We start from the raw sequence: 22,846 nt of genomic DNA, 5'->3' as shown, positions 1-22,846 counted from the left end.
AGTCATCTGGGATTGCCCCAGGCAACCCCACACGGAGAGGGTGAGCCACCACCGCCATACCTGACCCAAATTACAGATACATGAGTGAATAAATGGCTGTTTCAAGCCACTAAGTTTGGGGGCAGTTTGTTACATAGGAAGAGCAACAAGCCCAGGCCTTTGTAATTAAGGTTCAGTTCTTTCTGCTGGAAGTCCTTCCTTCCGAGCCCAAGGCCTGCTGATCATTCAGATAAAATATTTGGGTCTCACTGCTGGCAGAGTGGTTGGGAATGAGGACAAATTTGTGCTTGTATATAATGAATGGCCCTCTGACCCACCTAAAGCTTGAGAGCACGGGTGAGAAGCTGAGGCTCTGGCGCAAGCAGGGGAGGAGGCAGAGGGTACTGAGGGGTGCTTTGTGCAGGTGGGCTTGCAGCCAGAGCTCGGACGCACAGGGCTGATTGTGTGGGCTCCAGAACACTGGAACCTCGGGGCGGGGGCTGGGGGTAAGAGGGGAAATACAAGTAGTGAGAGGCCTTGGCTGAGGGGAAAATTGGAATAATTAACCATTGAGAATGAGTGTCTTCAAAAGAGCTTAATTTTGGGGAAATGAAGAGCTGTGGGGAAGCAGAAAGAAGTGATTACTTAGAATAGGAACAGAGGATTATTATATGAGGATGGAAGAGAAAGTGCTTAGACACAGCTCCCCCTTTCCTCCTTTGTGGTGGGTTATGATCACAATCAGATTGACCGTCACTACACTAATGAGTACTTACTGTGTCCCAGGTGCTGCTGTAAGCATGGTAGAGTAATTCCTCCCGACTCTGAGGCAGGTACTATCGTTCTAATAGCCTAATACCATCACAGATCAGGAAGCCATGGCCCAGTAACATGATCGAGGCCTTGCAGTTAATAAGTGGCAAATCTGGGGTTCAAATCCAGGTATTCTGGCTTCCAAATCTGTGCTTTTAATCACTAGCTATGTTACTTTGTGCCACTGAAGGGCAGCAAAATGGATCTCTCACACCTCTGTGGAATCTTCAGCAGAACAATTAGACGTGGCTTGTACTCGAACTAGTGAAGTCTACTCCAAGGGGCCCAGGCATCAGGGATGGGAACTATTCCCTGGAGGAAAACTCTAGATGACCAGATGGGCCAGTATCTGCTGCCTCCCCTTCGGATGATGCTGTGTGAAGTGCATTATGGGACTTGCCCACTGCCTTTCTGACAGCCTGGAAGTAGCCCCTCCCAGAAGCAGCAGCCACGACCCTCTAAGAAGCCTGCCCAGACTTGATAGGGAAAAAAAAAAATCAGACTTCAGATCAGCAAGAAGGGGTAGGTGTGGGGGAGATGCCCACAGCTCTGATACCCCATCCTTCGCTGTCTTCCTAGCTCGCTGGGTTCTGAATCCTAGAGCACAGGGATGAGGGGGGAGATCTACTCCAAGTCTATTTACAGGAAAGGGAGGAAAGGATTGCTGGACCAGGTTTGCACCTCTTCCACAGCGAGGCAGGTCATCCCTTTCCCCTGCTGAAGGAACCACACTGCACTATCTTTCTTCCTCAGGACTGAGGACTGGGATGAGGAAGGAAAGGGGCTACATGTTCCCTGCTGGCTTCCTCAGCCAGGAGGTAAGCCCACACTGCCACCTTAGCTTCTGTCCCATCCCCCTGCTTGCTTTTTTTTTTTTGGTACTGGGGATTGAACTCAGGGGCACCTTACCACTCAGCTGCATCCCTAGTTTTTTAAAATTGAGACAGGGTTTTACTAAGTTGCTAAGGTGGCCTTGAACCTATGATCCTCCTGCCTCAGCCTCCTAAACTGCTGGGATTACAGTTGTATGCCCGGCTCTGCCGCGTCCTTTTGAGCAGCTGTTCCAGTCCATGGTTGAGCCAGCACCAACGGCCCCCCTTCCAGGCAGTCAGTGCTCCAGGAAGTGGCACAGAAGGCCTCAGCTTAAGATGGAGGCCCAGGACTCCCCTCCCTGGACAACAGGAATGAACCAGCCTTCTGAACACAATGCCAGGCACACAGGGAATCATTTATACTTATTACTATCCCTTTAATTGGCAGACATTTTGATCTTGGGCTCAGTCACCACCTATCTGTGACTATAAATTGGCACCCCAGCTTCTATCTTCCTGGCTCAGTACCCCAGTATACTCTGGTGGGCTACCACCATAGGGTAAGTAAAACACACACGCTGTCCTCAAAGGCTCATGTGCTGGGGAGCCCTTCCTTCCCACTCTCTAGCCTGAGACTCTGCTTGGATGAGGAGATGCCTTCCCATAGTCCCTGCCTGCCTCCCAAACATTTCCTCCTGCTTCCCATCACTGCCTTGTGCCTTAAGCTCCAGTGTTGGGGTGTTAGTATGAGGTAGCACGCTGGACCCTCTGCCTTGTTCCTTCCTGGTCTGCCTGGACAACTATTTGGTCTTCAGGATCCTCTGTCCTCAATGCCATCAGCTTCTGGACTTTACCCATATTGAAGCTCATCATTGTCATTTTTTTTTTTTCCTTTTCGGGTACTGGAATTGAACCCAGGGGCGCTTAACCACTGAGCCACAACCCCAGCCTTGTTTTGTATTTTATTTAGATACAGGGTCTTGCTGAGTTGCTCAGGACCTCATTGAGTTGCTGAGGCTGGTTCTGAACTCGCGATCCTCCTGCTTCAGCCTCCTGAGCTGCTGGGATTACAGGCGTGCGCCACCACGCTGGATCCTCATTACTGTCATATTACACTTTGATTTGTTCACACAGCTTCTGCTTCCTTACTTGGCTCCCTCATGAGCTTAGACTAAGATGACAAGTTGATTCCATGCTCCATGTGCTGGGGCCTCCATGGAAATGGCCATGCTGGGGATTGGAGAGCTCAGAAGGGGATGGGGAAGGCATGCTGCCTGGCAGAACTGCCACATAGGCCTGGAGGGTTCTCCGATGCTTTTTTCCACTCCTCTAGAGGAAAACTCAAAGTTGTGAATAGTGTCTCCTTTCTTGTCTCCCATGAGAACAAATGAATTCTGATGTAGAAAAAGGAAACCAGGAATTCTACTCTCCCACCTAGAAACATTTGTACAAGTACCCACCTGCCCAATGCTGCTGCCTTTGATACTAGTATCGAGTGTGGAAGACACAATCGTCTTATCTCTTAGACTGATTCTCTATACTGAGTCAGCTGCTGTTTTGTACTCTGCTGGCGACCTCTTGACCCTCAGCTCTAGCCGCCCCAATTGCATTGGGACACCAGCAATGCAAGTCCCAATTTTCTAGGTTCCAAAGTAGCACCTCTGTGTACCCATTGTGCTCTGGTCAGTCCCCAATCACTTCAATCCCAACATATCTGTTATGGGCTGAATTGGAAATTGGTTTCCTTCTGTCCTCAAATATATATGTTGAATCCCTAACCCCCAGTGCACGTCAGTATGGCTGCATTTGGAGGTAGGGCCTTTAAAGTGCTAAGTAAGTTGAAATGAAGTCATATGGATAGATAGGTCCTAATCCATGACTGGTGTCCTTTTAAAGGAAAACTAGAACACAGATAAGCAGAGTCCAACACAGGGAGAGGGCAGCCATGTAAAAGCCAAACCACACAGAGACCTCAGAAGAAACCAATCCTGCCAATGCCTTCAGCTTGGAGACTCAGCCTCCAGAATTGCGAGGAAAGCATTTTGGTTGTTTAAGCCACCTAGTTTGTAGTAACTTTTTAGGGCAGCCCTTGCAGACTAATAGTGTCCAAAACTACATTTATTTCTCAACCAAGTGGGACACAAAGGACATCTCATGCTATCCAAGGCAGAGTCATCGATGATGCGTCTCTCCAGGCGCCTTGTCAACTGGTAAGTGCTGATTTCAATTCTCTTACTCTTCCCTTCCCCATCTCGCTGCACTGGTTGAAGACTTATTTTTCACCTTGATTACAACAGCCTCTAGGTCTCTACCACACTGTGCCTGGCAATCTACCTTTCTTGCAACAATCCTTTAAAGCAAGGTTTCTCCATCTTAGTACTATTGACATTTCCGGGTGGGATGATTTTGTTTAGGGGACCATCCTGTGCTTTATAGGATGTTGAATAGCATCCCTGGTCTCTACATGCTACATACCAGAACAGCCTCACCCCAGTTTCAACAACTAAAAATGTCTTGAAGCATTGCCAAATACATCCCCTGGAGGCAAATATGCCCCAGATCGAGAACCACTGCTTTAGGTGATACTTCAATGTAGGCACTTGAAGGTCACTGAAGATTTTACATAAAAGTTTAAATTCTTTTGATCCTCAATGGCTCCCTAGAATCATCTATGGCACATAGTAATTGCTCAAAAAATCTTTGAAAAAGAAACACAAAACTGCTTTGGTGAGCTTTGTTTTTTGCTGGTATTGGGGACTGAACCCAGGGGTGCTTATCACTGAGCTACATCCCCAGCTCTTTTTGTTTTCTGAGACAGGGTCTTGCTTTGTTGCCCAGGCTGGCTTCGATCTTATGATCCTCCTGGCTTAGCCTGTTGAGTCATTGGGATTACAGGCATGTGCCACCATGCCTGGCTGTTGGTCAGCTTTCTGTCACTATGATAAAATACCTGAGATAAACAACTTGAAAAGAAGGAAAGAGTTATTTTGGCTCAGTTTCAGAGGCTTTAGTCTATGGTCACTTGGTCCTGTGACTATGGGCTTGTGGTGAGTCAGAACATCATGGTGGAGTGTATGGTAGAGCAAGCGGCTCACCTCATTGTAGCCAGCAAGCAGAGAGCTTGCTTTCATAACAAAGCTCCTCCTCAAACCCAGTAAGCTTTGAATACATAAATGAATTAGTTTATGAGATCAGAGCCCTCATGATTGTATCACCTCCCAAAAGCTGGCTCTGAACACTGCTGCACTGGGGACCAAGCCTTCAACACATCAGCTCTTGTGAACACATTTAAGATCCAAACCGTAGCTAGGTGTGGTGGTGCACACCTATAATCCTAGCTGTGCAGGAGGCTGAAGCAGGATTCCAAGTTCAAGGCCAGCCCGGGCAACTGAGGGAGAACCTATCTCAAAATAAAAAGCGTTGGGGATGTAGGGTTGTGATTGTTCCTGGGTTCAATCCCCAGTACTTAACAAACATAATAAAAACCAAGATCATCGGTTCTGTGCCTTTTTTCCTAGTTTCTCCTTCCTCTATCCCAAGTTTCAAATGACTCAATGTCACTTGAATAGAATGTGTTCGTGTTGTCCATACCTTTTCTAATATACCAGTCCCTGTCTTGAACACCCTGCTGTGCTCCCTAATACATCTCTACCATCTGGTTCAAAAGCCAATCCTTCTGGAAACCTCCCCTTGGCTGCACTGGGCTTCCTGTGCCTTCTCAGCAGCCTGTCCGTGGATCTCATCCCAATCCTGAGCTCTAAGGAAGAAGGAACATGAGAGAGAGCAAATAGACTCCTCATTATAGGTGGAAGGACTGGCGCATGAGACTAAATGCCTACAGGAAGCAAGATGATTCACACCACAGAATCTCCAAAAGGTGAGGAACTAAATGAAAACCCTGGTAAGTGCTGAAGGATGCAGGGCTGAGCTCAAAAGGAAGACTGGCCAAAAGCCTTTGTAAAGGAACAGTCAGACCACAAGATCCTTTCTCTCGCTGCTACAGTTTGGACCTTGAATATCCCCCAAAGGCACATGTGTTAAAGGCCTGGTCCCCATGGTGGCACTATTGGCAGAGGGTTAAACTTTGAGAGTTGGGACTTAGTGAGAAGTCCTTAGGTCACTGGGGATGTGCTCCTGAAGAGGATTATGGGACTCTGGTTCCTTCCTGGCCAAGAGGCCAGTGGTTTTGTTCTGCCACACGGTTCTGCCATAATGGGCTGCTTTGCCATAGACTAACAAATTCATGGTCTGGAACCTCTGAAAGGGAGTCAAAATAAAACTATTCTTTCATCAATTATCTCAGATATTTTGTTTTAGTGACAGAAAGCTAACATACTTTATCCAGACAGACAGCTATCAAATGCGTCCAAAAGAAAACAAGTTTATATGTCTCTGGAGCAGCCAAGTCTAAAATTCTATACCTTAGGCCCAGCCCAGAATGTTGGTGAAGCAGCAGACAGAAAACCAGGTAAAGCTTGGTGAAAGTCTGCACCAGAGATAAAGAAACAGTCTCCTATCATATCTATATATTTCTGGATGGCAGAAATTTTTTCTTGCTATATTTCTCATCTGGGTCGGGCACTCTGCAGAGAACACTGGTCTTCCCTCTCTTTTAGGCCCATTCACCTAGTCTTTGGTGCTGGATCACCAGAATAGCCACCCTGCCCTCCAAGGACTCAGTGGAGTCAACTGTGCATGAGCTCCTGGGTCCTAGAGCAGTTTCAAATGGAAGGTGAGGGTGCCTGCAGGAAGTCATCTATGTTTAGACCTGGCTGTGGTCAGGAATGGAGTCCATCTGCTGCTGGCTCCAGTAAGAACACCTATGGACAATACTTCCTTCATGCTCATGCTTCACAGAGAATAACTGATAAGACTCAAATCACAGTTATCAACCATTTCAGATCACAACATCCAAAGTAAGAATTTATATGCTCCATCTTCACTTCATCAGGGCTCCTCAATATTCCATTCTACCTGGGTGCCATGAGAGGGATGGCAGCTGCTAATTTATCCAAATAAATCATCTACCTTGCTCCTCTCAGTTGTAACTGACTGTATGGAATGGAGTAAGACTACTGCAGTGAGGTGTCCAGCCCTTACTGAGCGTTCTCCTTCCCTTTGCCTGGGGCACCTGAAAGGGAAGCGTGGTCTCTCTCACAGTTTGCACTAACAGAGTTAGAAATGCTAATATGTATGAAGTCAGGAGCCAGTGAGGGAGAGAGCAGGGAAACAAAAAAAATCAGCTCGTTGGTTCCTGGGTAAAGATACTGGCAGAACACGTGAACAGATCCACATCCTTTAATAGGCACTTTATTTTTTTTAGTACTGGAGATTAAACCCAGAGGCGTTTAACCACTGAGTCACATCTCCAGCCCCCTTTTAAATATCTTATTTTGCAACAGGGTCTCACTGAGTTGCTTAGGGCCTCGCTAAGTTGCTGAGGCTGGCTTTGAACTTTCTATCCCCCTGCCTCAGCCTTCCAAGCTCTGGGATTACAGGTGTGTGCCACTGTGTCCAACTAATAAGCACTTTAATAAGGCAGGTTTGCCTCACTTCTCTTTCCCTTTCCTTTTACACCTAATTTCTCCTCCAACTCTAGTCCTTTGAGTGCAAGAGGAAACAGGATGTTGTCTATCAGAAACAGTTTTGGAAAGGATTCTGAAAGTAACAGCTATAGCAGGGAGATCTTGCTTCAATTGGAAGAGGGGGCAGAAGCCAGGAAAGCACAAAATGATGTCAGAGCTGAGCTATCAGAAAATCAAGAAGAAGGAATAAAGTAGGCTGAGGGCCTTGTCTTTTGGGACTGAGGGAAAAGGGGGAAAAACCAAGCAGGAGACTGTCAGAACTCTATACTGAGCTACAATCCCAGAGGAGGATGGAAAACTGGAGACACACACAACCCCTGGAACAACAATCTCCCAGGTCCATGGTGGCTCCACAGGGGTCAAAGTCCATGGGCCTGGGCTCTACCATTCTCTTAGCAAAGCCCTCCAGGCACCAACCAGGCCAGACTCACAGATGCTTGCTATTGGTCTCTGTTAACACTAATCTCCTGAACCCAAAGTGAGGTCACAGGAGATATTTCCAGGCAGCTCCAAGGCTCACTGGTGCTTTAAAAAAGCAGACACACATCCTGAGTCACAATGCTAGAATTGAGTGTCTGACACTCAGCAGGTATACTCAGGCCAAGGGTATGGGGGAGGGGTGTGTTCAGTGTGGTCTTGCTAGGAACAGAGCTGGGGTCCCTGGAGATTCACCACCTTTTCAGAGCACACAAGTCTACCACCTCGGCCTGGCGAAGGGGACTTGTCAAGCGCATTATTAAAGAGATGCCTCTTTGAGTCTGGGCCGTGCTAGAAGGAGCCATCTGTTTAGCCCTTAGCTACTGCCAGATCTTTTTACTGACTAATACACTGATCCCTAAGACCATATGTGACCAGATATGCCTAGCCCCTTGAACAGTTCCTAACTTCCTCATTATGGGCTCCTTTGAGAATAAAAGATACGGATTTTCTCGTCTAAAAGGCTCATAAGTACTATTAAAAATATTTACTTCACCTGTTTATAGCTCCAGGCTAACAACCTTTTTTTTTTTTTAATCTTATTTCTTGGACCCTGCATCTTTATAAGACATCAAGGTAGAGCCCTAAATTGTAAGATGGCTGCGGCAGACTGGCCTGAGTCCAACCTCTAGTGCCCTCTGTTGGCCATGAGGAGAGGACATGCTAAAAAAGGCTCTATTCCTTCCAAGCACTGAAATGGAGAAGCTTCTGCCCCAGAATGCTGGGGGCTGAAAGATTTGCAGCACCTGGGCAGTTTGGGAGGCTGAGACAGGAGGACAGTGAGTTCAAAGCCAGTCTCAGCAACTTAAGGAGACCCTAAGCAACTCAGTACGACCCTGTCTCTAAATAAAAAATAATAATAATAAAAGCAGCTTTCATGGACCCCCTACAAGGCTTACCCTTCCTTGGGGTGAGCTGGGGACAAGAGGGCACATAGGGACCCACATGAAGTCAGAGCGGGCAGCCCAGGACTGAACCAGTGCATATTTGTCAGGGTGGTCTGCTCACAGAAGGATGCAGTGCCAATCCTCCTGTTGACATCCCCAGCTGTAGTCCTTGGAGATGATGACCAGCCTGCCCCTTAACCAAGGATGACAAATGACACTGGGAAGGCCCTCTGCCTATACAGAATTCCACATCAGAAGCCCACTTCACTTGAGACATCAATTGTATTTGCAGGGTGTTGGGAAGACAGTGGAATGAGAGATTAAAAAAAAAAAAAAAAACAAAAACAAAAAACTGGAGGGTGAGAAACCAGATGTGGCAGGTGCCAGGATGCCCTAGAACTCCTCGCTCTCATCTTCGCCATCCACAGACTCTGAGCCCACTTCTTCATAATCCTTTTCCAGGGCAGCCAGGTCCTCTCGGGCCTCGGAGAACTCTCCTTCCTCCATGCCCTCACCTACATACCAGTGCACAAATGCCCGCTTGGCATACATCAGGTCAAACTTGTGGTTGAGGCGGGCCCAGGCCTCAGCGATGGCTGTGGTGTTGCTTAGCATGCACACTGCCCGCTGCAGCTTGGCTAGGTCACCCCCAGGCACCACTGTCGGGGGCTGGTAGTTGATGCCAACCTAAGAAGAAAGGGAAAGTAGTCTAAGTACCTGGTTCTATGTCCTGGAAGGAGTCTGTACAAGGACCCCTTAACTGACTAGGTATTTTTATTTTGGGGAACTACTATCAACTTCGTGAGGCATAAAAGTGGATTTGTGTGTTATACTGCTATTTAAGTGGGGTTAAGAGGGTCAGCAAAGCAAAAGTAAACAGATTTAGATGTTAAATCTGTGTAGCAGGCATGTGGGTATTAAAGGTACTAGTCTCCTTTTCCTATAGTTTAGAAACTCAATAGTTAAAAAAAATACAACGCTCTAAAAGATGTCTCCTTGAGCTGGGTCTGGTGGTGCACACTTATAATCTCAGTTGCTTGGGAGGCTGAGATAGGAGGATCACAAGTTCAAAGTCAGCCTCAGCAAAAGCAAGGTGCTAAGCAACTCTGTGAGACCCTGTCTCTAAATAAAATAATAAAATACAAAATAGGGCTGGGGATGTGGCTCAGTTGAGTGCCTGAGTTCAATCCTCAGAAACCAAAAAAAAAAAAGATCTCCTGTTGGATCTAAATCTAACCTACTTTAAACACTGATCAGCCGAGTGCATGGTGTATGCCTATTATCACAGTGACTGGAGAAGGCAAGGTAGGAGGATGCAAATTCAAGGCTGGCCTGGCAACTTAATGACACCCTGTCTTGAAATAATAAAAAAAGGGTGGGAATGTAGCTCAGTGGTAGAGCACCCCTGGATTCAAGCCCCAGTACTGCCAAAACAAAACAAAAACACCCATCAAGAATTTGAAAATAAATTTCATATTCAGTGCTCCCCCACCCTCCAAAGGGTTGACTTCCCATTATTGTCTCTAGTGACAGCAAGCCTACCACTTCCTAAAAGCAGTCTGTTTCTTCCTTTGAGTAGCTAACATTCTTCCATGGGGAGGAAGAAACAGTCTGCCGTGCCCCAGATATCCTACCCCTCATTTTGCATACGGAGCTACAGAACTCTAATACTAGCAAGCGGCTATTACCTTTATGATCAGGAGTCCTCCCCTCCCCTCCTGTTTTGGTCACAAGTGTCATATGGCAAGAAAGCTGTATGTTTTCTAATGTCACAGCTGCCACCTTTAATTTTTCCTGAGTCTTACCCTAGAGCAAAGTCCCATAAAATTTAAACTAGGTCAGATGCCCAGCACCTAGGGGATGTGAACTAATAGGGAGGGGCCTAAACATATAGCTCTTCACTACAAAAGCAAGTGACGACATTCACAGACACAAAACTCCAGAAGCCTCTGACACACGTTTCTCCCATAATCTGGTGGTAGGCTTTTCTGTGCTTCCAAAAGCTTTCCCTTCTGAACAGGCTGTGTCATGTGGCTATGTCCCTGGTACATGTGAATAAGGAGGCTGATCTTCCTAACTTAACTGGCATGCCTAGGGAATGCCTGTTTGCCGGACTAAGTGATACAAAACTGACACTTGTCCTTTTATGAAGTCAATCTTCTAAATAGAACCTACCCTGGCCTCTGGGTCAAAGGCTTCTAGACCAGTTGAGACCTATCAAGTTACAGGCAGCCACTAGAGCTATTATTTGCCTTATTCTTCCTACCCCCAGTGTGTTTGTCCTTTGTGCCTACAGCTCTACAGGAATCTTTCCCAGTAGGTACGCGGGTCCCCTGTGAACCCTTTCCTTCCCTGCCAAACTTGCCTTGAAACCTGTAGGACACCAGTCCACAAACTGGATGGTGCGCTTGGTCTTGATGGAGGCAATGGCGGCGCTCACATCCTTGGGCACCACGTCTCCACGGTACAGCACACAGCAGGCCATGTACTTGCCATGGCGAGGGTCACACTTGACCATCTGATTGGAAGGTTCAAAGCAGGCACTGGTGATTTCCGACACCGAGAGCTGCTCATGATAGGCCTTCTCAGCTGAAACAATGGGCGAGTAGGTCACCAGGGGAAAGTGGATGCGGGGATAGGGCACCAGATTGGTCTGGAATTCCGTGAGGTCCACGTTGAGGGCACCATCAAAACGCAGGGAGGCAGTGATGGAGGACACAATCTGGCCAATGAGCCGGTTGAGGTTGGTGTAGGTTGGGCACTCGATGTCCAGGTTGCGGCGGCAGATATCATAGATGGCCTCATTGTCTACCATGAAGGCACAGTCCGAGTGCTCCAGGGTGGTGTGGGTGGTCAAGATGGAATTATAGGGCTCTACAACTGCTGTGGACACTTGTGGGGCTGGGTAGATAGCAAATTCCAACTTGGACTTCTTGCCATAGTCAACAGAAAGCCGCTCCATCAGCAGGGAGGTAAAGCCTGAGCCAGTGCCGCCTCCAAAGCTGTGGAAGATCAGAAAGCCCTGGAGTCCAGTGCACTGGTCTGTCTGGAGCAGGAAGTAACACCATTAAGGATGCAGATGGCTTGCTGCACACCCCCATTCCTCCCCCCAGGGAGCTCTTTCCTGTCTGCAAAGCAACTGTTATCCAACTACAATGGCACTTACTTTTGTATTCTAAAACTTTGAAATAGGATTTACATTTAAGTATATATTATAGGTAAAATGCTTAGGCATGTATACACACCTATATATCCAATCCTATTAAGATGTAGAAATTTCTATTATCCCCCAAAGCTTCCCTCATGCCCTTTGGCATCACCTCTAGGACAGTGAGAAAAGAATATCTACAAGACGCTTGGAGTTCTTTGGAGACAGCTGAGCTAGGAAGGCAGTGCTGTGTGTGCGGTGCAGGGGTGGGAGGGGTGGGGGAGATGAGGGTTGGGTGGGGTGCAGAATTTGCAGCCAGAGAACTGGGCCGCCTTCACTGTTTTGCCACGTAGTTGCAGAAGACTGGGAATGGTGGAGGGATCCCATTGAATATGCAGATTTTCAAGCCCCTCTTCAGTCAGGAACCCAGGAACCTATAGGTTTACCAAGTCCCTTGGTGATTCTGATGTAGTTATTCTTTAGACTTAAAAAGTTATCAATCTATGCCAGATGCAAAGGTAATGACAGTATAATAAAGATATAACCCTAGGGAATGCTTTGATTTTCATTCCTGAGGAGGGGAGCACAGACTTCCATTTCTCTGAATATCACTCCGAGTCCTTCAGCCTCTACTGAGTAACAGAGTGTATGTCTAGACAACCCCTGTAGAGAAACAGAGCCCGGGTACTGGTTCCCAGCTGGCCTCACTCCATTGGACAGGGGATGGGTAAACTGAAGAAGTTGTTAAGAGTTAAGCAGAAACCTCTACCAGTTAGTAAGAGCTGCACAGGAGTCTAACAACAACACATTGAGCAGCTGTGGAGACAGATCAAAGTTCAAAGAAGGCTTGGAACAGAATCAGACTTGGCAAGCAAGAAACAGCAGGGCAGAAGCCTGAGTCCACAAAGTCAGGAGAGAGCAAGTTCTTCAGCTTTTCAACCCTAGATCCACACCCAGCACAGGACACACAGCTCCCCCTAGGGGAAGCTGAGGAGACAGGTGAGAGAAATGATAGCAGGTAGCAGCCATAGGCTGGGGTTCTACTTCTTGCTGTACATGTTCAGCTCCCAGGCCAGGGAGGGAGGTTAAGAATGCCATGACCTCCTGCAGGTGCCAGGGGCACCTGGTCGTGCTCACCAGTTTTCGGATTCTTTCCAGTACCAGATCGATGATCTCCTTCCCCACAGTGTAGTGACCACGGGCATAGTTGTTTGCAGCGTCTTCCTTGCCGGATATCAGCTGCTCAGGGTGAAAGAGCTGCCTATAAATGCCAGTTCTTACTTCATCTTGAGGGGAAGAGAGAAGGCAAAGGTTAAGAGAGACTCTTCTCATTCCCTAAGAGGACAAAAAGGCCCTAGAATCTTTGCTGCTAATCTTCCCAGGAGTAACTGACAAGAGACACATGAGGTTCCAAAAGCCACTTCCAAAGCCAGCACCCACCTGGGCCTGAGGAGGAAGCCAGGGGGCACCTTTAACAGTCCCTTCTGATCACAGTCACTTCTTTTCTTGGCAAGGAATCAGTGTTCAGAGGAATCTCACTTAACTTTTTTGGGGGGACAAGAATATAGATTAGAGCAGAAAACCCATTCCACAGTTTCACATCTAAAACAGGATCTTTAGAAAGATGGGGGGGAAGAGGTAGAATTTTCACAAACAGGAAACTGAGGAGCTCCAGATGCAGAAGGGAGGAAGCAGAAAAGCCCACAGGAGCCAGCAACAGCCAAGTTCACAGGGGCCCACATCCAACTAGGGGGGCCTATTTCAGGCAAGGCTGAGCAGGGGGCTATTAGGAATGTCCTCAGTTCTCAGGTCCCTAGGTAATATGATCACAAGCCTGAGGGTAGGGAAAAGGAAGTCTAACAGGTCTGCTGTTATCTATTCCTTTCTGCAGTATTCATTCTATGTTGGACCTCTGACTCAGATTATCTGGCAGTTTCTGGACAGAGCTCTGCGAATGATCTCCCTCTAAGCACAGAAGTCCTGAGTCCCCTTCTGAAGACAGCATCTAGACAAAAGCAACAATCCAGACTCCAGTGTTGTTCTTGCCTGCATTCCAAGTGCTTTCCCCCTTAGCAGAACATTCCACTAACTCTGGGGCTGGCAAGAATGTTTTCCACTTACCTATGACAGCAGGCTCCAGGTCCACAAAGACAGTCCGGGGCACATGCTTGCCAGCCTCTGTCTCATTGAAGAAGGTGTTGAAGGAGTCATCACCACTCCCTAGGGTCCTGTTGCTGGGCACAGTGCCGTCAGGCTGGATGTTGTGCTCCAGGCAGTAGAGCTCCCAGCAGGCATTGCCCATCTGTGCCCCGGCCTGGCCCACATGAATGGAGATGCACTCACGCTGGAAGAACAGAGTGACATGCTGTCAGCGGCGTGGGGAGGGAGGCTGAAACTGGGGGAAAAAAGTCTTCCCTGGGAGTCCCTTCTTTCCCCACCTACCTGAAGGCTGAGGTGGGTGTTACCAAGTATAGAACCCAAAAGACAGAGTTCTTTTCCCAAGACTTCTCACATTTGAAGCCAGACCCTGATTTTCTTTCATTCACTCAGGGGTTAAGAAGTGATTATGCTTAGGTCTTTAGGGGTTAGTAACTGGAGAAAGTCAAAACTTAGCAGCCAAATCTTGCCAAAGTGCCCTTTCAGCTGGCTGGGGTGTCTTGGGAAAAGTTCAGAGTCCTGAATTTCAAGATGGACCCATCTGGAGTTTCTAGGCTCAAAATACTGAAGCCTAGGAGAAGAGGTCTCCAATACAGTGGCTCTCTGCCTCCTCCATATGCTGAAGGGGCAGAAGACCAAATTCAGGACTGTGGATTAACCCAAGCAATTATAGCCAGCCTTTTCAAAGTTCACCCACAATCCTTCCTTTGGTGTAAGGTGTGGGGGGCTATTTATCTACTCTAAACACCTGTCACTATCCATTTAGTACAAATGGATTAATCCAAGGACTCTCCACTCAAAAGTCCCAGTGGAGGCCAGAACACCTCTCCCTCCTTTCAATTGTCTCCGGAGGTACGTTCTATGATGGTTAAATCTTCCCATTTTCTGCTCCTTCACCCTCAACCTATAGTCAGGGCAATTGGTTCGAAAGGGCTGACTGCCTCCCAAATGTAAAGGAGATTCTATGAGGGAGGTGGCAACAGTTTAGCAGTATTAGGAACTATCTTCAAAGGTAGCCTCAGAGCCTTCAAGGGGAATCAGAGCAAATATGAGAATCAAGAGATTCCTTCAGAGGACATGTGTACACACTCTAAGTTCTCAGTTTTAACTAAGGGATCTCATGCCCTTGGACACCAAAAGAGGTAAGTGTGGCAAAAAGCTTTATTCCCCAGGCACCAGGGGCATACAGAATCCCCTGGTCAGGTAATGGGGCCAAAGTGCGTGGACTTCTGGCCTGAGCCGGCTGCCTAAGACAAAGGCATTCAGGGGGAACGAGTTCTAAACTCGAGAAACCTGTTGAAATTCCCTAGTCATTCCAGGTCCATCCTTCTGCGCGGGAGAATGCCCTCTGAGGGAGGCGGGGATTGCAGCTAAAGGCGGGCACCTCTTTGTCCACGGACTGCAGCGGGAGAAATTTGGGGCGGGTCCTGGGTCCGCTCCAGACAACTGGGCGCGTTTCACCGCGGAGCCAACTCTGAGTCACCGAACTTAAATTCTGGAACAGCCATTCAACGTTCTCGCCCCGCCAGCCCCACGCCGGGTGCTTTACCTTTGGCCAGTGCACAGCGCTCTTGGAATGCTCAAAACTTTCCTAGGTCGCTTCCGCTTCCCGTAAGGAAGCGGCACAGAAAAGCAGTGCTTGGATGCTCCGGGCGTCCCTAGGCTTCCCGCACAGCGCATCCTCACCAAGGTGAACTCCGAACACCCCTCGCATGCTGGCGCAGCCCACCCACACCCTGCACTGCCTGGGCGTTCCCTCCAAGCCCGCTTTTGCCACGGACCCCCAGCTTTCCCCGCAAGAAGCACCCTCACCGTGGACTCCTCGAGGGCCCCCAGCTCCCCCTCACCATGGCTACTCCGTCAGGTAAAGCTTGTGGAGAGTGGCTGACTGCAGACGCGTTACGAGTCTCCAGCTACACCACGAATCCCGGAATCCGGCCCGCAGCCCGGGTTTATATATCCCCGCCCTGCCTCCGGCCACGCCCCTCCCAGAGGAGCTCCCATTGGGTCGCGGCCGGACAAGGATCTCCCCGCTACGCGTCTCTCACTGGGCCAGCCCCCAGCCGAGGCCCTCCCCTCTCGCCGCCATTGGCCGGCCGCTCACGAACTCTCCCCGCCGCAGCCGGCCATTGGGCAGTTTGTAAAGTCAAAGGGAGGGAAAATCTCGAAGGTCCACGTCGTCTGGCCAGCTCCACCCTCTCCTCTGTCCGAGTGTATACTTGGTCTGAGAAGTTCAATTTTGGGGAACATACCTTCGTTCTGTTTTTGCCTCAAGACTTCACTCCAGCAACACCGCAGACCTGGCTCGGAAAGTACCTCGGAGGATGGTGCAGACTTGAGCTCGGAAACACTAGAGGAGGAAAGAGGCTATGATGGAAACCAGAGGCTGGCGAGTATTAAAGTGGGGGTAAAATGCGGCTGAGGGTGGGGCCGGCGGGCAGACAGGGGTAGGAAAGAACATTGCTGGTGCCGAAAGCTGAATTTTTACTTCCGGTTTAGTTGGGGAAATTGCTCTGGTTCAGGTTACCCTAATTCCTGAAAGAGCAAGAGATTCAGGCTGACCAAAGCAGATGGGAGGGGACTCAGGGAAGGAAGATGGAAAAGCAGGGTGAGGCCTTGGGCGCAAGGCTGAGAAGTTCGCACAAAATTCCACTGGCTATGGGACACCACTGAGGGTTTTTGAGCAGAGGGGTGATCTGATGAGATGTTATTTAAACATTAGTTTTTTTCCAATGGTATTTTTATATTCTTCCATGCTAAAGGGCGCACACACATGTTCCCATTCTCCAAGTTGTTTGTTAGCTAAGATGAGGTTTTACCTCAGTGTATATCTATGTCTAAGCATAACAAATCAGGCCCTTTCTTAGTCTGGGGGGTTAATTAGTGTTGATTTTATCAAATGATTACCCTTGATATTTGTGTAACACATTCCAGAGGAATGTCATCACTTCCTAGCATTTACTTCCTAGTGAAAAGGTTACTGCACCCAGTTTATCTGAGTCAAGCTTAGAGACTTGAACTGCCAAAGGAAAATCAGCAGCCCCATGACTTTCTCAGAAGACTCATGACTTTCTCAGATAGAACTCAGAAGACTCAAAGTCACTTCAACTTCAGACTAGCTGCTTCCTGGATTCCTGCACTCATTTTCCCACAAGATTCTAGTCATGCCATTTAAAACTGTCCTGAAATATTTTGCAACTCAGTGCTTGTTCAGGTGACTCACGGAAGTTTAAGTCCATGGTGCAAAGGCTAATTTCAAACCACAAAGTGTTCTTTGGCCTCAACTCTTGGAACTGGGTTTTATGAGGTTGCCAGTTCTAAAGTGGATGCTTATGGTTAGGGAAAAAGGTAAGAGTGTGTGGGTGAACATTCAAATAAGTGCTTTAAAAACCTTGTATACACATGCCTAAGATATGATTATTCATGGATTGTCGCTGCCCCTAGCAAAACAATCCAAATGTTGCTTCCCTACTGAAGGTGAGCATATCAGTGATTAAAATGAAGCTATCTCATAAACTGAAAAAAAGCATAAACTTGACACCATCATCTATTCCTTGCTTCACTTCATTAAGCACCCATTCCACCTGCTAGTAGAGTCTGCCAGTGAAAAATGTTCTTCCATTCCCACTGAACAGAGTTGACTCTAACCCAGGGATTATAAATACTTTGGAAACAGTGAAATCTTATGTTATATGTGAAAATTACACAAGCCTCTCTCTCTGCAATGTACATCATTCCAACTAAAATTCTCTTAAAAGGCATTTAGATTTATTTCTGTGATCTACACAGCTTCCAAGCTTAGATTTTTATTTATTTCTTGCCTTTTCTATTTCACCCCACGGATCTCAATCCTGTGTAGTTGCAGATACACCACTGTCTCAACCTCTTCAGGAATTAAAACTAATCCAAAATCCAGGGGGAGAGTCCCACAGTCAGCTTTAGTTTTCAACCAATCTAAAGGATCCAATAAGCCTGCATCACCTGGCTGTGTGTATTCTCTCCACACCCGCCTTCACCACATAGTGAGGAAATGACCTGTGAATTGAAATGACAGTCTCATCAGTTTAGGCAAGGGAGGGGCAAAAGAAGATGGAGAAGCTTTGTGGGAATATCCTGTTCAACTAAAGAAAGAAATTAAAGAAATCTTAGATGATGGAAAGATCTCCCATGTTCTTGGAGCAAAATTAATATTGTCAAAAATGACCATACTACCAAAAGTGCTATACAGATTCAATACAATTCCAATTAAAATTCTAATGATGAATCTCATAGAAATAGAGAAAGAAATCATGAAATTCATTCAAGAATAAGAGACCCAGAATAGCCAAAGCAGTCCTTTAGCAGGAAGAATAAAGCAGGACGTATCACAATACCAGACCGTAAAATATACTACAGAGCAATATTAACAAAAATGGCACGGTATTAGCACCAAAATAGACAGGTAGAGCAATGGTACAGAATAGAGGACACAGAAACAAACCCACATAAACACATTGTCTCATCCTAGACAAAGGCGCCAAAAATTTACAATGGAGAAAAGATAGCCTCATCAACAAATGGTGCTGGGGAGACTGGAAATCCATATGCAGCAAAAGGAAATTAAACACCTGTCTTTCACCCTGAACAAAATTCAACTCAAAATAGATCAAGGACCTAGGAATTAGACCAGAGACCCTGCACCAAATAGAAGAAAAAGTCAGCACAGGACCAGACTTCCTTAACAAGACTCCCAAAGTGCAAGAAATAAAAGCAAGAATCAATAAATGGGATGGATTCAAACTAAAAAACTTTTTCTCAGCAAAAGAAACAATAATGTGAAGAGAGAACCTACAGAGTGGGACAAAATCTTTACCACACGCACTTCAGATAGAGCACTAATCTCCAGAACTTATAAAGAACTCAAAAAGCTTTATATCAGAAATACAAATAACCCAATCAATAAATGGACTAAGGAACTGAGCAGACACTTCACAGAAGAAGATATACAAGTGATCAACAGACATATGAAAAAATGTTCAACATCTCTAGTAATTAGAGAAATGCAAATCAAAACTACCCTATGATAGGATACCCTCATTCCAATTAGAATGTCTATTACCAAGAATAAAGCAACAATAGGTGTTGGCAAGGATATGGGGAAAAAGGTACACTCACACATTGCTGGTGGGATTGCAAATTGGTGCAGTCACTCTGGAAAGCAGTATGGAGATTCCTCAAAAAACTTGGAATGGACCACCATTTGACCCAGCTATTCCATGCCTCAGTTTATACCAAAAGGACTTAAAATCATCATACTACAGTGACACAGCCACATCAATGTTTACAGCAGCTTAGTTCACAATAGCTAGATTGTGGAACCAACCTAGATGACCTTCAGTAGATGAATGGATAAAGAAACTGTGGTGTATACACAATGGAATACTACTCAGCCATAAAGAAGAATAAAATTATGGCATTTGCAGGTAAATGGATGGAGTTGGAGAATATCATGCTAAATGAAATAAGTCAATCCCCCCAAAATCAAAGACTGAATATCTTCTCTGATAAATGGATGCTGATATTTAAGTGGGGGGTAAGGGAAGAATGGAGGAACCTTGGATTGTGTAGGGGGAAATGAGGGGAGGGGAGAGAGTGGGGGAAGGAAAGATAATGGAATGAGATAAACATCATTACCCTATGTACATGTATGATTATGTGAATGGTATGACTCTACATTGTGTACAACCAGAGAAATGAAAAGTTGTACCCCATTTGTGTACAATGAATAAAAAATAAAATAAAATAAAAATAAGTAAAAAAGAAAAGAAAAAAAGAATATCCTGTGCATTAAGTAGTGAAGAATTGGGGTGAGCAATGAGACACCAGGGCCATGCTTCAGTATTTGTTCTTGGGCCTGTGCCAAGACTGTACAGTTAGTACCTGCCTTTCGAATGAATGAATTTCTTAAACAAATATGTTAATGTAGCTGCCCAAGCTGACTGTCCATATGCACTTTTCCTATCATCTCATCTGTTTCCTTCCCATGTGACGAGGGCAATTGCGCCCAGGATGAGGTGCCATTTCCACCCAGTGCTATTTCACATCTCATACCAGAGCCTATTCAGGACCAAGTTGGGGTGGGGAATTATATATAGACCCACGTGAGTTGCTCACTGTCCTCCTTGGGGACTTAAATGTTACCAGCCCATCTTCGATCTCCTCTCCAGTTCCCTCACTGTTAGCTAGGTCACAATTCACCCTGGCTCCCAATCTGAAATGTACTGTCTGGGGTCACCAGGTTTGGAGTTTGGTAGGAACCTGCTCTAATTGCAGGGGAAGTGTATTCCTGACCTCCTCAATTAGAGCATAGTACCTTGCTCTGAGTTCAATCTCCTTATCATGTATAACATTATTTCGTTCTAAGGCAAGATGCATTCTAAGTTTCAGTTGGCTTCAAATGAATTCTGTGGACACTTGTAATTTAACTCTAAAGTCTGACATTTAAAGGCTGGGGGCATAGTTGAGTGGTAAAGCACGTGCTTGGTATGTAGGAGCCCTGGGGTTCAATTCCCAGCACCGCCAAAAATAAATAAATTCTGATGCTTAGGTACATGTTCTATGATTTTAATTTACCAAACCCAAGAATCACAGTTGAAGGGTTGCTAAAGTTAACACTCTTATCCCCTTATCTTCTAAACACTTGGCCACAAGTCATGGCCACATTGATGTACTCTCTGTATGATCCTATACATCTGTTTTCATTGTCTTGTCAAATGGAAAAAAGTACAGTGCCTATTCTAATTTTTAACCCTGCATCAAAATAGAATTCATTCTGACCTCTTACTCCATTTTCAAAAATCTGCATCAACTACTATAAATTAATTCCATTAAAATGATAAAGAATTTGGCAGAGTTCATTTTAAATTTGAACTATTAAAATGTGGCAGACATTGGGCCAGGCACCAAGGGTAAAATCAATATTCTTGGTTCCTACGTTTATGGAATTTATCATCCTTAGAAGTGAGGGAGTAGAGTCATAAGCTTAATTTTCAATGTGTGTAGGTTTAGGAGATAGTGAAAATGAAATACCATCTGATTATCAAGGCAAGAACTAATGTTTGGAAGTGTTTTCATGTTATTTGTAGGCCATTTGTAGTTCTTCTTTTGAGAAGTGTCTGTTAGTTCATTAGCTCATTTATTACTTGGGTTATTTATGGTTTTGGTGGTAAGTTTTTCAAGTACTTTATGTATACTGGATGCTAATCCTCTGTCAGAAGAGTAGCTAGCAAAGATTTTCTGTTCTCTAGGTTTTTCTCTACACTTTTTTTTTTGTACTGGGAATTGAACCCAGGGCCCCTTAACCACTCAGCTACATCCCCAGCCCTTTTTAAAACTTTATTTTGAGACAGGGTTTGCTGAGTTGCTTAGGGACTTGTTGAGTTGCTTAGAGCCTCGCTAAGTCACTGAGGCTGGCTTTGAACTCACTAACCTCCTGCCTCAGCCTCCCGAGCCATTGGATTATAGGCATACACCACCATGCCTGGCTTCTATACATTCTTTTTTTTTTTTTTTTTTGCAGTGCTGGGGATCAAACTCAGGGCCTTGTGCTTGCAAGGCAAGCACTCTACCGACTGAGCTATCTCCCCAACCCTCTATACATTCTTAATGCTAACATTCTTTTAAAAAAATTTTATTATGGAAATGTAACATCTATACAAAAGATGTACAGCTCAGCAATCATTACATAACCACTAACAGAACATTACCAGCATTGCAGAAGCCTGCAACTCATTATCCCCACTTGTACCGTAAACCAAATGATCATTTGCATGGGTCTCTTCCTGAGCTCTTTTGTTACATTCGTTTGTCTCTCCTTGTGACAAGCTACAATGTCCATCCAATAAAGAAATTCTTCCACCTGTTCTCCATAACTGTCTTGGCTATTCTTGGTCCTCTGCATTTTTACATACTCTTAGAATCAATTGAATTTTATACACACACACACACACACACACACACACACACACACAGGACTGTTGGCTTTTTTATTGTGATTTTATTAAATTTATATATCAGTTTGGGGAAAGTTGACATCTTTACAACTTTAGTAGTCAACAAACTTTTTTTCTTTTTCTTTTTCTTTTTTGTAGTGCTGGGGATTGAACTCAGGGTCTTGTACTTGACTTTTTTTCTTTATAACTAAATGGTATTTACTTCTGACTCACATAAAGACAAAATGGAGAGTTTGGGTACAGAGGTGGGAAAATCTCTGCTCTATCCAATCTGTTCCTTCTGTCTTAAATCACAGTGAACTTCTCCCTATGGCTCCCAAGGCCCTGGGGTCATCTGCATTTCAGTCCCAGAGACCATGAGAAATCAAGGAAGACTGCATTGAAATTTTTATGTGGACCAGGCCTGGACGTAATGCCCATCACTTATGTCTGATTTTTCCTCGACAGGGCTGTTACTTCGTGCCACTCATAAGGAAAGGCTGAGAGATGCAGGCTAAGTACATGTTCCAGAGAAAAGAGTGGATTTTAGGCCTTCTCCCTAGATGAGTTCTCTGATGTTTTCTGGGGGTGTAATTTCACACCAAAGATTTTTCCACCTTTGTTGAAATCATAAGGTTTGACTCCTGAGATCTGACTCCTGATGAAAGAATTTTCCACATTCATTACATTCTCTTCTGTGTGAAGTCCATAATGTGTAACCAGGGTGGCCTTCACAAAGAGTGTTTTTGCACACCCTTTACATCTCCAGGGCTTTCTCCAATGGTAGTGCTCTGCTGCACCTGCGGTGAGGCTCCTGGGTAAGTGTCTTGCCACATTTATTATATTCTTAGGGCTTCTCTCCTGTGCGAATTCTCTGCTGTACAGGAAGAAGCCTGTGACAGAAGGTTTTCCTGGGCTTTCCTGTGTGAATTCTGACAGGGAATGAGGCCTACATGACTTGCTCATGTTGGTGACATTCATAGTTTACTTTTTAAAATTTTCCTCCTGCATGAATTTT

At 45.9% G+C, this 22,846-nt stretch overlaps 1 protein-coding gene across 3 annotated transcripts; it reads right to left on the bottom strand.

Moving 5' to 3' along the window:
• Positions 1 to 2,082: 2,082 nt before the first annotated feature.
• On the bottom strand, positions 2,083 to 15,797 carry LOC124961678 (tubulin alpha-8 chain). 3 transcript variants are annotated; one of them, XM_047520556.1, is made up of 5 exons: positions 15,706 to 15,797; positions 13,823 to 14,045; positions 12,839 to 12,987; positions 10,919 to 11,599; positions 2,083 to 2,998 (listed from the first exon to the last, which is right to left on the bottom strand). In XM_047520556.1, the coding sequence occupies exons 1-5, from the start codon at positions 15,706 to 15,708 to the stop codon at positions 2,771 to 2,773; spliced, it is 1,284 nt and encodes a 427-aa protein (XP_047376512.1). In that variant the 5' UTR covers positions 15,709 to 15,797; the 3' UTR covers positions 2,083 to 2,770. The 3 variants fall into 3 exon arrangements, with proteins under 3 accessions (XP_047376512.1, XP_047376510.1, XP_047376511.1); XM_047520554.1 differs by lacking the exon at positions 2,083 to 2,998 and adding an exon at positions 8,172 to 9,240; XM_047520555.1 differs by lacking the exon at positions 2,083 to 2,998 and adding an exon at positions 8,172 to 9,240 and having other exon boundaries at positions 15,671 to 15,781.
• Positions 15,798 to 22,846: the final 7,049 nt, after the last annotated feature.

This window comes from Sciurus carolinensis, chromosome 12 (assembly GCF_902686445.1).
Source record: "Sciurus carolinensis chromosome 12, mSciCar1.2, whole genome shotgun sequence".
In the NCBI taxonomy this organism is placed as follows: Eukaryota; Metazoa; Chordata; class Mammalia; order Rodentia; family Sciuridae; genus Sciurus; species Sciurus carolinensis.
This window is presented reverse-complemented; position numbering and strand designations above follow the sequence as displayed.

Coding starts and splice junctions, on each gene's coding strand:
- LOC124961678 (XM_047520554.1), bottom strand. Junction 12,988..13,822: donor CCTGGAGCCTGCTGTCATAG/GTAAGTGGAAAA, acceptor CTTCCCCTCAAG/ATGAAGTAAGAACTGGCATT. Junction 11,600..12,838: donor TGGAAAGAATCCGAAAACTG/GTGAGCACGACC, acceptor TTCCTGCTCCAG/ACAGACCAGTGCACTGGACT.